Source organism: Nelumbo lutea, chromosome 3, assembly GCF_056320005.1.
Source record: "Nelumbo lutea isolate HS-2025 chromosome 3, American lotus-T2T, whole genome shotgun sequence".
Classification (NCBI taxonomy): Eukaryota; Viridiplantae; Streptophyta; class Magnoliopsida; order Proteales; family Nelumbonaceae; genus Nelumbo; species Nelumbo lutea.
Window position 1 is genome coordinate 102,816,670 of NC_142686.1, and position 16,891 is coordinate 102,833,560.

Below are 16,891 nucleotides of genomic sequence, written 5' to 3' on the forward strand. Positions count from 1 at the left end.
TCATATGAATGGTGAATTATTTGAAATGGGCCACACTCTCTGACTAAGCCCAATGTTCCTGCATGAGGTGCTTATTTCATACTTCTTTTGTCTTTTTATTGAAAATTCTGATTTGTTACTTTAAAATTAGAAACCAAAAAAAAAAAAAGGATTTTGAATTGGATCAAGTAGGAAGATCCCCAACACAACTCACACTATTTCTACCAGAGACTAACCCAAACCGTCAACCACAAAGGGGACCCACTCGATTAGCCAAGTGTTTCAATCTTGTAGGATTTAGCCAACTCAAGTGCTTATTATGGATACATCACAAATGTACTTTGGCTGAAATCTAAGCAATAAGAGAAACATTTGCGTCTACAGGTATGAATGAATATGATCAGAACAGTCGGTTTCTTGGTGTGAACTGTGAAATGAAGGAACCAAGGGTAAGGTGGTGCTTGAACACAATGAATGGAATATAACTGAGAAAATAAACAAACAAAAAAAGACAACAAATATATACCAATTCCAATACAGTTCAGTGATCATTAGAAGCAATTTCATGTCAAGCTGATCGCCTGGAATCTGATATATAATCACTACCCCTTTTAATCAATTACCTCTCTCTCTCTCTTGATAGCCAATTGATCAACCTAGAACTAGATGTGGGTAAGGGTAGCTAAAGAGACAACAAGTACATCTGGACAGACCAGCTCAAGCCACTAGACACCAACAAGATATGAAGACAAGAAGCTGAAGACACGGTCCCAATATAATAATATATAGGTTAATTAGCTCTTCATGAACAAATAGTTGTTACCTCATTAGGGTAAATTATATATTATCACCCTATACTTTAGGGTAGTGATACTTAAGCACCCCCTAAACTTCCATTTGCGATAAAGACTCCCTTGAACTTTTAGGTTCTAATACATTGCCCCTCCTTGTTAATTGGATTAACCTATGACACTAAATTAATAGAATGACCTTTCGAGATTCATCTCCTTTTGACTGTAAGAAAGAAGAAGAAAGAAACATATGTAAAGAGTTTATACATGTAAGAGAAAGGGCAAAATGGTTCAACAAATTAAGGAAAAATAGTAATTTGAGGATTTAGAAATGTTTACAAAGTGTGTAACAGCCAAATGAAATAATCTTTTCCGAAGTTAATTGACAGAATTCAATGAAGAGAACAACGTAGTTCAGGAAGGGCCTTTGATGCAAATGAAAGCATTCAAAATGACTAAGTGTCATTACCCCAAAGTACAGGATGATAATATATAATTTATTCTAATTACTAACCAGAAATAATCCGTCAATTGATGAATGATATTATCCATTGCATGCATGAGTCAGGAGCCATGCCGTATGCACAAGCAAATAAGTAAAAGCCAGCATGCAGCCTCTGGAGAATAAACTAAATTTGGTTAAAGAAGCCACACGTACATTAGTTCCTTGCTTGAATTGGCCCACCATATTAAGGTTCACGGCTCATGGTCCCCTACCCACCGCCCCAAACATACAATTGTACAAAGATTATATGCTTGGCCCATCATCTGCTTATCGGGTCCGGCCATTCAGGCTGATGGACAAGTACCATACTAGCTCAGGCGGTATGGGTTCAATTAGGGCTGCAATTTGGACAAGGTTAGTTCAAATCCAATCCCATGAAGGGTTAGGGTTGATTTTTGTTAATTCAATTTAACTTTGGGTTCGGTTAGGATTAACCCCTTTGACGATCTGATCCAATTGAACCCAACTCTATTATTGCCATTGCAATTATACATATATGTCAACTGAAAGATGGCTCAATTGGTACGTTGACTGGTTTTATTCTCGCAACCACCAACTTTGGGGATGAGGGTTATTAGTGTGGTGTTGCGCTAAATGGCCCCTATGGAGGTTTTGGGTGTATCATCAAAAATATAAAAAAAAAAAATGTACATATGTATTATAGTCTCCCTACATATTATCATAATCCATTTGTCTTGATTTTTAGGTGGTAACCCTAATCACAAATTGTTATCAGTGATTTTCATTCCATAATTTTATATTTTACTATTACTGATCTCATGATTTTAGATTTTCAGTAGAAGATCTATCATAATTCATGATAATCTAATCATTTGAAACATTTCTTATTTATTTTTATACTAAAAATCCAATATAAATCAAACAAGTAAATACCAACAAAACAACGGTCATAAAAGTTGAGTTTAGGTCTCCTAGTCAAAGATTAAAAGATTTTGAGAGATCTTATGAGATTTTAAGAGGATAAGAGTCCAATCCAACCCGAAGTCAACTTTTGATTGGGTTAGAATTGAGGGATTTTAAGTTGGGTTAGAATTAGGGTTGAGGGTTCAGAACCTCAGATTGGACTGGGCTTAATTTCAACTCAATCTAATCCAGCCCAACTTCCACCTCATTCAATTACGCAGCTTGTCCAAGTTATGGATGGCTCGAGCCTCGAGAAGATAGAGGTCCAGACCCTAGATTGCTTTGTGCTTCATTATCAATTAAACCAGATATATTAACAATTGCAAGAAGAAAAAACAAATGTATGAGCAATTGAAACCTCTTTTATTCATTGATGGGGAACTCTTTTAACCATCTTTGTGGTCTTTATTCACGTAAAGCATGCTTTTCCTTCACAAAAAGACACACAAGAGAGAGATGATTTTGAGATTTTTATCTATCTTATTTGTGTGTTAAAAGTAATGGTTGGAGAGTAATAATTATCGTTGCCTTGTTAACCCAACTGAGTCCAAGAAGGGACCATACGTTCAGAAATAGACGATGGGTCCAAGACAGAAAGCATTAATGCAGTATGTGGGAGTACATATCACATACAGGTCCCTTGGACAACTCCTGCAGGTGATGGGCCACCTTCTAGACGTGACAACTTCATTGTATTTCTTGTGTTTTTAGAGTATTAGGTAATAGAGAGTGTATCTCATGATATTATTTTGTCAATACCTAAATGTAAGTCTATGAACTCATACATATATATATGAGTCTTATAATTAAGGATGTCAATAGGTATTATTTCTTTACTCTTATTTTATCTATAAAATGGCAAAGGTAAAAGAGGGAGAAAAATAATGTTCTTAGGCAGTTAGGTCCTTTCGTTTTTCATTAAATTATTTATCTCGGTAAATGTAATTATCTGGGTAAGTGTTTCTCAAGAAAAAATTACTCGGGTAAGTGCATTTATTCATGTTCTTTTATTTTTCAGGTAAATAAGGCAATGACTAATGATCATTTTAGTCATAAAATTCATTATTAAAAAAGATATTTTTGTCCCATTAAAGTGCTGGTAACTTTCCCCCTAGGTGGGAAAATTGTTTATCCACTTAAAATAAGTGATACCTAAGAAAACAAACTTTCTCTGGTCCCAACATAAATCTGAAAAAAGAACATGGGATTTTTTGTCAAAGAGAACCAAAATTTCCACTGACCAATTTCCTCTTTCTCAAAATCCCAAAAGCAAACACCCCCCTAAGAGGGACAAGTTTGAGTGAAACGATGGAATGACTCCTTTCCTTTTTAATCCAAATCAAGGAATCCTTTAAACATGATAATTCTTTTTTGTAAATGCAGCTCTTGTTCTCTTACTTTTAATCATGGACCATTTCATAATCCAAAATTAAGTTGCAGCCGTGCAGGAATGGATGGTCTTTTTCCTTTTCTTACCTTTTTCTTATCTGGTTGGATTGATTTTCATTGTTTAGGCTCTAAAGACTATATTTTTTAAAAGGAAAATAAGAACAATCTTTTCTGGGTTGGATTGATTTTCATTGTTTAGGCTCTAAAAGACTATATTTTTGAAAAGAAAAATAAGAACAATCTTTTCTAGGTTGGATTGATTTTCATTGTTTAGGCTCTAAAAGACTATATTTTTTAAAAGAAAAATAAGAACAATCTTTTCTAGGTTGGATTGATTTTCATTGTTTAGGCTCTAAAAGACTATATTTTTTAAAAGAAAAATAAGAACAATCTTTTCTAGGTTGGATCGATTTTCATTGTTTAGGCTCTAAAAGACTATATTTTTGAAAATAAAAATGAGAATCAATCTTTTCTGGATTGGATTGATATTGATTCTCATTGTTTAGGCTCAAAAAGATTTTCTTTTCTTTTCTTTTTTTCTTTTTTTTTTTTTTGAAAAAATGAGAATCAATTTGCAGAATTGAAAACATAGCTTCACTGTCACAAAAATGAGGTTTTGAACTTTTTCTGATGGATAAGAGCTTGGTTCTTAAGATTTCTAATATGTAATTCTTTATGCAATTATGTAGCAATCACAAGCCATGACGCTAACTAATAACTCAGCTCCAGTTTCTTTTGTGTCAACTTTTTAAATCAAATTTCCAGCGCAACCATGAACCACACAGGACGGAAAGCTATGTATGTCGACGTTTCACATCTTTCTTTTTCTGCGACAAAAAATAAAAAAAAATAAAAGGAATATCAACTAACGTCTCATTTCGAAGACGACCCCTAAGAGCCACCTCTTAATTGACTCTCCACTAACTACAACGATGTCCACAATGACGACAGAGATAATAGTGACGATGAATGACTACGAAGATGATGTTGTTAGCACCGATAAACAACGATATCTCATTATCTTGAAGCTTGATGTTTCAATTTGTGACTAGAATATCATTTTGGGAACATTTCTGAGAACAGTTTGCTTTTGGAATATTTATATACATGAAATCCACAGTTTGTATTAATGTTTTAAAAATCGAATTAGAGACTAAATCATTTTTGTTTTTGGATGATGGGTCGTCAATTCAACCATCTAAGTCAAATGGATATTATTCGAATTTGACATAAAGATCATGGGTTATCGTTTCTTTCATGTAATATGCCTTTAAAATTGGGTTTTAAGGTCAAAAAGCAGTTTTTATGGTAAAAATAGTGGGGCAATGTGCCTTTAACACTTGGAGGAGCGCTTAGATCCCAAAAAGTTATTCAAAATAAAAATAAAAATCATCCCAATTAAACAATAAAGTGGGAAGATGGAACCCAGAAATTTGCATATACATATATAGTGTGTAAGTCAATGGTTTTTTGTCAAATCCCAAGTTTTTTTTTTAATAAAAAGCCCTTAATATAACTAAATGACGGTTCAAACTGTTGATCAACAATGGTTGAAAATGGTTTCTAGTATGTGTTATCTCCGGTTCCACATACTCACATAGTCACATACATGAAATAACTACTGTAACATAAATTACTCCTCAATGGGTTATCATTGATTGCAACAAAGATTTCATTCAGTACAACCCATCAAAGATCTCATTATTATCACCCTATTACTCATGATAGATGATGACACATGATGTTGAATCAACAACTTCCCACATGGAAGCTATTACACAAGTTACACTGCAATCGCTTTACACAGGTTGGAAAGGGTTCTTTGCTTCCTTCCCCCTATTAACACCATTCAGAAGAATCAGACCCATGTGTTGAACATGTAGGCCCTTCTGTGTGTCACACAGATTACCCATCAGGATTCCTCAGGAATTGAAGAAAGATTGTCCAAGAAAGAGTCACTAATCAAAATTACTATATGTATTAGATCCCCACTTTACATTATCTTTTACCTTGCTGCCCATCAAGCAATCAAATCAATGTTGTTCCTTTTCAGATGGTCCACGCCATGAAAACTTAGAACCACTGGATGATCTAACAAAAGCTAAAGACATTTGATTCCAATCCATAATTTACAGTTTTGAGGCAGAAAGACAAGAACCAGACCGGTCTGGATTTTTTAATACAAAGAAAGAAAAAACCTATATACAAATGCCAACTTCTTTTGTGCAAACATCTCTCAAGAAAGGAATAGAATCAAAATGGCTCTGGCCTCGTGCATCTCATTGGAGCACACAACCAAAACAAAACTGTCATTTAGTGGAAGTGATGACAAGTTGATGGATGATTATGGGGCTAAAACTCACCAAATAGAAAGCCAACAGAAAAACTGTCCAAACAAAGACATGACTTGGAGGGTAGAAAGACCTCCCCTCAAAGATAAGTCCATCTCACACTGTGTCAGAGCAAAACCTTCAAACCCTCACAGACTGAGATTATTTGCTTGTTGGGTCATCAAATCTTGTCCCTTTCTTAGGGTTTCTGATCTTCCCATGTCCTGTTTTTTCTTGGAGTATGGGCTTTCTGTAGAGAAGAACCCCATACTGTATAAGACCTATCCAACCTCTGTGCTTGAAGGAAACCCTCATTTCTTCTTCATCAGATCCTGTTGGGTGCGTTGGTTATTTTAGGGTTTTGTTCTGTTTTTCCCCCTGAGCTAATGTTCTGTTACTTTGACAAGACCTCTTGTTTGTAAGAACCTTTTAACGCCCGATACACGTCGTCTCTGTGTTCAACTTTTTCAGGATTGGAGAAAATTGTCTCAGATTCTTCCTTTTATGTTTTCTTAGATTTTCCCCTGGCCCTGTATCGATAAAGGTTCTGTGCAGGAACTCACATAAATAGTCGGTAGTCGGTACCTCTTCTCTGCATCGTCATCCGAAATTAAATTCTTTGTTAGAAGGAGAAAAGCTTCTTCTCGGTTTCACTAATTAGTCTAATTTCTGCATAACGCTTTAGTTCACCGAAAACCCAGATCACAATTTTCTCTGGAAACCGAAATTCTCTTCCTCTAAGAGAGATCTACTGCTTCTTTCTAGGGTTTATCGCAGGACATTCGCATGTTCTGGATTTCGTTCTTAATTCTGTTTCCAGAACCCATGTTCTGTGTACAAAAAATTCTTGTGAACCCCAAAATGTTGCTTTTCATGAAAACCCATTTTGCCTCTCCTACCTCAGCCTGAAGCAGTTACATACACGGTTCCGTCCCCTTGCATTCGTCTGCAAGGCGTTCTTTCAAAACGTAATCTTTCGGTCTTTGTTCTTCGGTTCTCAGATCATGGGGTGCGTACACGGGAAGTGCTGTAGTCGGTATCCAGCCACCTCTGATGAAGATAGCGCAGACATGCGAGAAGTTGGGCCGTATTGTAGCAACAACTTCCATGTTCATGGAAATCAAGGTCACATACTCACTGGGAGGTTGGTGGATTTCGCCTCTGTGCCTTCCCACAAGTTCCAATTAGAGTATTCGGCCCTCACTCAGCGGGGCTACTACCCCGACTCGCCTGATAAAGAAAATCAGGATAGTTTCTGCATCAAGACCCAGGTCCAAGGTAACCCAAACCTCCATTTCTTTGGGGTCTTTGATGGGCACGGCCAGTTTGGCGCCCGGTGTTCGAATTTTGTTCGGGATAGGCTGATAGAAATCCTCTCAGTCGATCCCTCATTGACAGAGGATCCTGTAAAAGCATATAATTCTGCTTTTCTGGCCACAAATTCTGAACTTAATGATAGCGAGATAGACGATTCAATGAGCGGTACGACTGCAATTACCGTCCTGGTCAGTGGGGACAAAATTTTCGTGGCAAATGTAGGTGACTCAAGAGCAATAATTGCTGTCAAGAGTGGGAATCGTGTTCTTGCAGAAGACCTATCACACGATCAGACACCATTCAGGAGGGATGAATATGAGAGGGTGAAGCTTTGTGGGGCAAGGGTTTTGAGTGTTGATCAGGTGGAAGGGCTCAAGGATCCAGATATTCAGACCTGGGGTGATGAAGAAAGTGAGGGTAGTGATCCCCCAAGGCTGTGGGTACAGAATGCGATGTATCCTGGGACTGCATTTACAAGGAGTGTGGGTGATAGTATAGCTGAGAAGATTGGAGTGATTGCTGTTCCTGAAGTAACCACGGTTCAGCTCACACCTAATCACTTATTCTTTGTTATTGCAAGTGATGGTGTATTCGAATTCCTCTCCAGCCAAGCCGTCGTCAATATGGTAAGCCCCGTTATCAGTTGCCCGAACAGATGAAACCGAGCCTTCTTTTTAGTTTGTTTTGCTTATATCTTTCTTCACATCCAAATGCTATTTTCATCCTCGAAACCACTACACTTCTCCTTTTGTATTTTGTTATTGTTTTGGTTCAGATTCTCTTTTTTTCCCTCGACGAGTCAACATCTTATGTTTTGATTATATGCATCTCTTTTTTTTTTTTTTGTGTCTGGGTTGGGGTCATTGGCCTGTTATTCCTGTTATCTTATTTTGCTTCTCCACTTCCTCTGATGAACTCTGTCCTTAGTAGTCCTACCTATAGTTTCTTGCATTCTCCCTATATCATCAATCCAAATCTTTTTAGAGCAAAACACTTTGTGCTTCACTTTTAGTGTTCTTTTTTTCTGCAAAAGCTTGTCTATAGTCTACCAGTAACTTTATATCCAACGGCAGAAGCTGGTGAGTAGTGAGAGAGACTATTATATCATGGAAAAATGCTCCCACAATTTTTTATCAGTACAATGCTCCCATAGTTAGTTTTATCAGTAAAATGTTCCCATAGTGAATGTCTGTTTGGTGGTTGGTAAATTATGCATATATTGGGGGCACCAGACATGTGTCAAACTGTAATCTACATCACATTTACCCAATGTAGATGCACTTAGCATACTACCTGTGAGCGGGCTACCAACCCTCTTAACAAATAATAGGAATTTATGCTGTGAAGAGATAGGATTAGCTGAACGCAGTAGCTGCTCAGCAGGCTGTGGAACCAATAATAATGTCCCGCACCAGTCATAATACATGGGCCCCACAACCATTCAACCTCTCACTGTGGACCCTATGTATTTTATCACTGGTGTGGGGCGTTATCATAGGTTCCACAGCCCACTACACAGCCAACGCGTTTAGCTAATCCAAATTAGGCTGTGAAAAAATACATGCATATGTATCTGAATACTATACATGTGAATATATATATATATATATATGAGACAGATATTACTTGGATTGAACAGGGATGGATCCATGTCTGATTTGTTTATGTCAACAGATCATCCGAATCCAAAATAATCAGATTGGATCTCAGATCAGGTCTCAGACTTTTGGACTCTGTTGACAACCCCATTATAGCTATTCTCTTCTGGCTTTCCTATTCCTGTTGATCCTATGACAAACTCTATTTTTTATGTAGGTGGTGAGATACAAAGATCCTCGGGATGCATGTGCTGCCATCGCTGGAGAATCATATAGGTTATGGTTAGAGAATGAAAATCGGACAGACGATATCACAATCATCATTGTAAATATCAAGGATCTGTCTAATGTATGAATGCGACAAGTATTCCTCCCAATGCAGATACATTACATTTTTAAGTGAAACCAGAGGTCCCCATTAGGTAGACTGAATGTAAATCTGCCCAATCAATGGCATGGTTATGCATGTATAGGATTCCAAAGGGATGACCTACCTTTCAATAGGTCCTACTTTGGAGTTCTTTGCCATACTTAATTCAGTTGGATAATTTTAATTCGCGTGGTGTATGTGATTTCTTGTTGGATGGCTTTGCTCACTGTTGTCTGACTATCTAGAAGAATATGGTGGGATTAAAGTTGTTTGGCATAACAGGACATTATGCCCCTTATGTGCCTGTCACACTTGCTCTCTCTGTGCCATGGGCAGACTACAACACTCTACCTGCTGGAGACAGTTTTATTGCAATAACTCTGCTGATAAGTTATTGTCTGGCAACTCTTTTTTCTTTCGTTCAATTAGTCAGGTGGCGATGTTCCTGGTGGAATTAGTAGGGTTACTATCAAACCAGCTCCATTGATGATGGAAAAAGGATCTGCTGACATATCTGTTTCCACGGGGTCAGAAGTATATCATTCAGTAAAAAGCAATTTCTCAGAATTGCAGCCTCGTCAGTTTAATATCCCCACAGAACGAAGTCCTGCATGCATTGTTCCGTCTCCAATGCAACCCAGTTGCTTAGAAACGGTTTGTAACTTGTGCTGTATTCAGTACATTGTTTTATCCTTTTCCCTCTAAACTAAGTGCAATTTCTATTTCATTGGCAGTGATCAAGCTAGAGGGACCTTAGAAGCTTGCCTCTCACCACCCTGTTTAATGTGCGCTGAAAGGGTATGAATCTAATCTGTTCCCAGAAATCTTAAACTTCTATTTAGATCAATTGAAGGGGATCAAAAAGAAAAGGATTTGCAAGTAAATTACAAATGTGAATTTGGTTCACGTGTGTATGTGTGAAGAGAAGCAAGGTGAGAGCAATAGGTTCCATGAATAATAAAATGAATGTGTTTCAAGTCAAATCATCCGTGTAGTAGTTTTCAATACTTTAATAAAATTCACTTTTACTGATAAAAAAAAAAAGTCAAATCATCTGTGTATTTGGTCATTTTCCTATATTGAGAGCATGGGGGTCACCTTGCTTTCCGTCATTCACCCTGTAGCTCAATTAGAAGTTGCTTTTCATTACAACTCTAGAGTTGCTGATTGTCTCACTTTTACTGCAAAAAAAAAAAGTAAAATGTTTTGCCACTTTAATCTACAGGGGAGTTGTATCTTTTCACGGATACTGACTGACTTATTGGATGGCAGATCTTGCAGAACAGGATATTGATATGGAATATTGATGGAAAACATGACTTGATGCCGTTCTGGTTTACCATCCAAGTCCTATCCATTTGCTTGAGGCTAGCGAGCTCCTGTTACCTTGTAGACCAGATGGATGCCATGGCTGCTTAGTTGGCCTTCCTGTTATTCAAAGAGTAAGAAAGCGCTCGATTGCTTAATCCAACTCTATGTACTGGTTAATGCAATGGAAAGGAATGGGGGAAATTGGATAAGTACAGACTGGAAGATGCCACGAAGCTTGTACGGAGAAGAAGTTAAGAGTCATAGTCTCCTGGATAGTAAGGTGAGGAAAGTTATGGCATGCTTCCCCTTCACAGGAAGCTTAGGAACTAGGAAGAATAAATTCCACAAGCCAATTATCTGTAAAGCTCAAGTCTTTTTCTTCTCACTTTTTCAAACTTCTGTTGGGAACTCCTACTTCCACTGCCGCCATTTGCAGTGAGAAATGTGCTGAAATGTAATTGTTACTCTAAATTGATGGTTTTCTCTTGCAACGTCGCATCCTTTTCATAGACAGTTTTAATTTACTATCAAAAGAAAAGGCTCTGGTACAACTTACAAGGTCGTCATTTTACACAAGACTTCATTCCTCCGCTTTAGGTTGTGTTCTTCTACCCTTGGTATGAGATTGAAAACAAGTTAAGCTTGCTTCTGGTGGTGTAGATTTCGTTTGGGATGACTGTTTCTAGAAAAGGTTAAGTGATGAAAATTGCAGAGTAAAACGGTTAGCTTTTCGTGATCAGTGTATGAGATGTTCCCAATGCACAGTTGAGATGTGTTGTGGGGTGCATTATGTAAGCACCTGTTTACAGGTGTTTTTACAAATTGTTTTATACTTAAAATTAAAATTTGAAAATGAAAAAACTAAAAAGAAAGAATAAAAGGTGTATCGATGCTTTGAACCATGGGGAGCCAATCTGAACTCCATGACACTACAGAAGCATATCAATGCATGGTTTAATGAATATGTATACTATCCGCTTTTGTATGGTTTTTAAACTTTAATAAAAATTTAAAATTATAATTATAAAACTGAAATAAATAGTTTACAATTTAATTTTCCACAAAATTTTAATAAAAATTAAAAACTAAAAATAATTTGTTTCATATACCTTAGATGATATATATGTTTTATTTCACATATAAATTATATGTTAAAAATGAAAGCATATCTATTATTTAAAAAAGTAGAGTTATTATTTATAAAACTGAAATACAAAAATACTAAATAAATAAGTTTTCACAAAAAAAAATTAATAAAAATTGAAAATTAGAATTATAAAACTGAAATAGAGTGATAATTATTATATGATATGTACACGTTCTAGGCTATAATGTGTCTCTTCACTCTTAAGTATGCATTTCTCATGTATTTATACCTAATAAGTAATTTAGCTTTAAATTTAATATAATTAATATAATTATGTAATTTGTATGCATTTACCTAATGCATCCAAGTGTTTCTATATCTTTGGCTTGTATCGATAACCCAATACCATCATCTTGAATCCTTCTACTCGACTACGGTAAGGACTATATTACGTTTGGATCAGCACTACTCTGAAGTCTGAACTATCCTAACAGCAAGGCGTGTCGAATCAAGGGCCATTATCAAAAAGAGTAGCAGCATAGACCAAGGAGAAGGAGCAACAAATGTTTGAGAGTGTAAACATCACCAAGTAGTCAGAAATGGATAAAGTTGGCAAGCAAACATCATCATAATGAACGTACAATACAACTCATGGAATAGCACAAGCCGCACAACTGGGTATCAGCAATTGCAACTTGCAATTCCTAGCATATGCGCTCCACTTAAACCTAACCCAAAAACTTGTTCTCACTGTACAAGGAATAATTACAACATACAAAATTTTGATGTACTTGGACTAGGAGAAATATATAGAGAGCTTTTCATCTATCTCGTTCTGTAATATATTACACTGCTCCAACAACTTGCTCAACCTGTCAGCCTCTTTCCTCTCTTGTGTAGCTATGATTAATTTACAGATAGTATTGTTGGACTCACAAGATAAATAAGTACTCAAATTATCCTGTCTAGGGTTCTCATCGCCTTTTACTAAATCATTGGCAGCAGTAAACTCCAGAGACGCAGTTCTGTGATTTGCCATCTCTGCTAGAGGTGCAATGTACTCAGACCGAACCTGCTCCTCCCTTCCAGAAGTGACTGAATTGCAGCCAATTTCAACCATTTCATCAAGAGACGGTTGTGTCAAAGTATAAGGTTGGGTTTTATCCTGAACAAAACTCGAGTTATTAGGATCATCAGGAGACACTACATCCATGTCGAACTTTCTTAGATCATGTTCTAAGCGATCAGTTACATTGCTTGCCTTCATATAGCACTTCTTTTGGTGCTTCAAAACATAGGCTACCGAGGAGTCCCCACTGCTTAAATTCATCAACTGCCAATTAAAAATTCGTCGGAATATCACCACCCACCTTGGAACTATGCAGTAGCTTGAATCAAGAAGCTCAAGTCGAGCACCTTTTTGGAGCATTACACAGGCCTCTCTTTCTGCCAGAGCCCACCCCATCATCTTACTTGACTGGGTGAGATATTTGATCAAGCATTTTTCAAGTTCAGATTTTTGGTTTTGTATCTCTGTGGCCATGTTTGAACCTTGATTCAACCAGGATAAATCATCAGGAAAGGATGGAAGTTTGCAACCTTCAAGTGCATCTACAATAAGCTTAATGCTCGCATCTGAGCTCCATCCTCTTCTTGGTAAAAACCAACTTATAACTCTGTGCTCATCAGAAGAATCCTTTAGCACATCAATCTCAGGACAGGGCCAACAAACAGGATTCATATCGGCTGTAGCAACAATCTCCTCTGCTGATTGATCCAATGCTCTGTTGAAGACTGAGATACAATGGTTGGGACCTACCTCAGAGATACTCATCTTGTCAAGTACCTCCAACAAACTATTCAAATGACTCATAACCAGTTCACGTGTCTTTACACACTGAAGAACCGGATGCTGTGGAGAATGTCTAGCCAGCCATTGAAGTCCCTCCCTTAGCTGTTCATCACTGTAGACCCCATCAAAGTGTTTCAGTGGCCGATTTCCAGCAAGGAAAACAATCGAGAAGCTTTTTATCCTTGTTTTATCTAATTCATGAAGGCCAAGTCCATTAACTATTGTGGATGAAAGATCAGGAACATCTTGAGAAAATGAGCCACTTACAATCAGCAGTGGTAAGCAGGAGCCATAAGGTAAGGATTTTAGAAGGTTATGGAGTTGATCTTTTTGGAGCTTCCACGGAATGCTTTCTAATACCAGAAAAAGAACAGCACTTCCACCAGCTATCTCAACATCCAACTCATCAGCTCCTATATCTCTGATAACAGATAAAGTACAGGTTGGAGGGGAACCAGATGCCCTGGTAACCCACTTCTTCCATATTGACAGCCCAGGGGAGGAAACCAACAGTTCTTCATCGCCATCATTATCATCCTTTCTAACACCCATTAGTTTTGAGAGTAACCACTGGCCAGTTAAATCGTCAACAGGGCTTCTCTGCTGTAAACCTTCCCTCATTGTGTCATTCATCTGCGAACAGAAAATAAGCTTCCAGCAAAGGCACTTTGCATCCGGATTTCTTTCACTCAATGTCCTCTCAACCACTTCAGAAACATTCACCCTTGACCAAAATCTCCTGTGCTTTTCATGTCTCTCCCTCGCTATGTTATCAATGTTAAGCTCACCAACAAATCTTGGTTGCTTCAACAAAGTGGAAAAAAAAAAACAAATGAGAACAAAGGAAAGGAACAGAAAACTCAAAAAAAAAACATCAAAAGTTCAAAACAAAGCCAGAACTTCATGAGAAAATTTGCCTCATTCAACTATCAGCGGATGCAGTTCTAAGATGGAGCACAACTGCATGAAAATATTCAAAAAAAAATGCAAAACGAGAATTATAGTTTTAGTGACCATCCACAAGATAGCCAACACCAAATAGTTGGCATTAAATCTGAGTTAAATTGAGATATGCCGGTTATCATATTCCCATGATCCCGTCTATAGGGAGAACTTTGGTGACTTGTTTGGGTTGCTAGTCCAACTAAGTTAAACAACAGTAATGGGAAAGAGGACCAACTGATGGTGGCTCAGTTGGTAGGATCTCTAACTCGTAGCAGAGACCTGGGATCAAATCTTGCTGCCAAATGCCAATGGGCTTTGATGGTTAAGGGGATGAGGGATGGGCTCCCCCCCATTGTGTAATGTGTAGCTCCACGAAAAAATAAAAAATAAAAAAGATACAGCCGATTATTGTTATTGATCAAAAAAACAGTAATGGTGGGTAAGAGATCAAGTCTACTCCACAAACCACCCATTAAACCTAGTCAAGTCAGGTTCCTTTTTTGTCCCAATAGGTCTTTGAAGAAGAAAAGAGAAAGGGAAAAAAGAATGGAAATCCTTGAATTGGCATCTGAGATCAACTCACAGAGTTTTCCAATCATCAATGAGAAACAATAAAAAAACTACTTGAACAATATAGGAGGAATATATGAAGACGTACTGTTTTCTTTTGTTGAATTGGTGGACCCATTGAGAGTGCATTTAATGCAGCAGTTGCTGCCAACTCTCGTTGTTTACGTACCTCCCTCCTCCTCAATGAACAGCGCTTCCATATTCTGATCAAAAAGTACAAGGAATTAATGGCATGCAGTTAAAAATACATCACAATTTACAACCAAACAAGTTGGACAGTCTACACACCTTAGGATCAACTTAAGTTTTGCTCTGAAAGCTTCATCTTCCTGCTGAATTGCTTTAGCTTCTTCACTTTCTACTTCCTGAGGAATAGCCATTACTACTTCATTTTCTAAGTCTTCAGCTATTACTCTCTCGGATATTGAATCCTCTAGCAGAGGACCAGATTGAAACCCCATGGATCCTTCTTCAACATGTGGGGACTTTCCTGGCATGCTCTGTAGTGGCATTCCTTTCCCCTCAGAATGCAGATTTCTATCCAAAAAGTCAGGAAATATGGCACCTAAATCCGGTTTGTCCACCTTTCCAACCTTAGATGGTGGAGATTCTGGAGAATGATAAACCAAAGGGGCATTCCGAGGCCTAAAATGCACATCTACTATGTGGTGATCATCTTCATTATCATGACTAGACAATGATGCATCAAACATTGGCTCTACCTTTGAGGTATTTCTAGGACTAGAAATAGGTTCAAATTTGGAAATTTCTTCCTCAACAACATCAACCGGAGCTTTTCTTTTAACAGATCGTAAAGTTTCAGGCTCAAATTTGTCTCCGTCGTTCAAGATAATCTGTTTGGCTTCTTGAACAGGCCGACATATTAAATTATCAGATGGGACAACATCACCAATAATCCTCTGAGATTTTTTCTGGTGAACAAGTCTTGAACGCTTGGTTGGATAATCCTTGTCAGCATTGAGAAATAGACCTTCCTTGACCATATATGGCTCTTCAAATTCCTTTATCAAGAACCCATGATATTGTAGAAGGTTTTCCATGTCTTCTTCCTGGTCCATCAAAAAAATGCAAGGGATATGAAGTTGCCCGTGTAAGAAAATATGCAATATATCCAAATTAGACCAACAAAACATACCTCCATCCCCAGCCACTTCGTAGCATGGGCAACAGGGAGTCCCTGGTTAGTCTGGAGACCACTGTGTAGAGAAGCAAGTGCCTGGGTTCGTAACTGGTTAAAAGAGCAAGCCATCATTAGGCCACACTTAACTTCCATCAATTATGAGAGACACCTTCATTACTGCATAAAGCTTATACGGTCCATATAAAAGAGATTCCATAAACCGAAACAGTAGCTCCAAAAGTATAGATTATATTCAAGCTTACTTTAATACTGTAACCAGTTCCAAAAGACACTTAACCAATAAATCTAAATAACAAAATGGCATGTGACCCAGCATGCAAATTATTGAAGCTCACTTTAATACTATAACCAGTGTCTTAAAAGCGCAAGGCGCAAAAAAGGTGCAAGGCGCAAGGCAAGGTGCGTGCCTTTTTGAAGCAAGGCGCAAAATTATAAAAAAAAATGCTAAAAAATCAAAAAAAAAAAGTCAGAAAAATAAAAAAATGCCAAAATTTTCAAAAAAATAAAAAAAAATACTAAACATAATATTAATAAAAAAATACAAACTTAAATTTTAAAATAATGTTTTAAAAAACCTATTATCTAAAATTAAAATACATAAACATAAGGTGTAATTATGTAAAGCATATACAAATGAGAATTTAAAAATAAAATCAAACATATAAGACATTTTCAAGCATTTAAAACCTCTAATCTCTTTTTTTCACTCAATTGCATTACTTCACGTAGCTAATGTAATGTAAAGCATATTACATTCCTGA

The 16,891-nt window shown here is 37.2% G+C and overlaps 2 protein-coding genes across 11 annotated transcripts in view; one reads left to right on the forward strand and one right to left on the reverse strand.

The window, feature by feature from the left end:
• Positions 1-5,918: 5,918 nt before the first annotated feature.
• Positions 5,919-11,005, forward strand: LOC148867263 (putative protein phosphatase 2C 35). Of its 4 annotated transcripts, XM_088980965.1 has the most exons (6): positions 6,038-7,861; positions 8,910-8,950; positions 9,051-9,182; positions 9,633-9,857; positions 9,938-10,001; positions 10,476-11,005. In XM_088980965.1, exons 1-3 carry the CDS (start codon positions 6,923-6,925, stop codon positions 9,055-9,057), a joined length of 987 nt encoding a protein of 328 aa, XP_088837091.1. In that variant the 5' UTR covers positions 6,038-6,922; the 3' UTR covers positions 9,058-9,182; positions 9,633-9,857; positions 9,938-10,001; positions 10,476-11,005. The 4 variants fall into 4 exon arrangements, with proteins under 4 accessions (XP_088837089.1, XP_088837091.1, XP_088837090.1 ...); XM_088980963.1 differs by lacking the exon at positions 8,910-8,950 and having other exon boundaries at positions 5,919-7,861; XM_088980966.1 differs by lacking the exons at positions 9,633-9,857; positions 9,938-10,001; positions 10,476-11,005 and having other exon boundaries at positions 6,227-7,861; positions 9,051-9,387.
• A 1,162-nt stretch (positions 11,006-12,167) lies between these two features.
• The window catches only part of SAC3B (SAC3/GANP/Nin1/mts3/eIF-3 p25 family), a 28,137-nt gene continuing 23,413 nt past the window's right edge, over positions 12,168-16,891 (reverse strand). For all 7 annotated transcript variants that reach the window (XM_088975641.1, XM_088975640.1, XM_088975643.1 and 4 more), the window contains 4 exons: positions 16,125-16,217; positions 15,257-16,038; positions 15,057-15,171; positions 12,168-14,257 (listed from right to left, as the gene is read on the reverse strand). In XM_088975641.1, coding sequence (XP_088831767.1) covers positions 12,398-14,257; positions 15,057-15,171; positions 15,257-16,038; positions 16,125-16,217 — 2,850 coding nt within the window. In that variant the 3' untranslated portion in view covers positions 12,168-12,397. The remainder of the gene's footprint in view (positions 14,258-15,056; positions 15,172-15,256; positions 16,039-16,124; positions 16,218-16,891) is intronic.

Bases quoted from the DNA above. Each gene is read 5' to 3' on its own strand.
- LOC148867263 (XM_088980963.1), top strand. From the start codon at position 6,923: ATGGGGTGCGTACACGGGAAGTGCTGTAGTCGGTATCCAGCCACCTCT. The intron at 7,862-9,050 runs GTAAGCCCCGTT...TTTTTTATGTAG, and splicing joins GCCAAGCCGTCGTCAATATG to GTGGTGAGATACAAAGATCC. The intron at 9,183-9,632 runs GTATGAATGCGA...TCGTTCAATTAG, and splicing joins ATATCAAGGATCTGTCTAAT to TCAGGTGGCGATGTTCCTGG.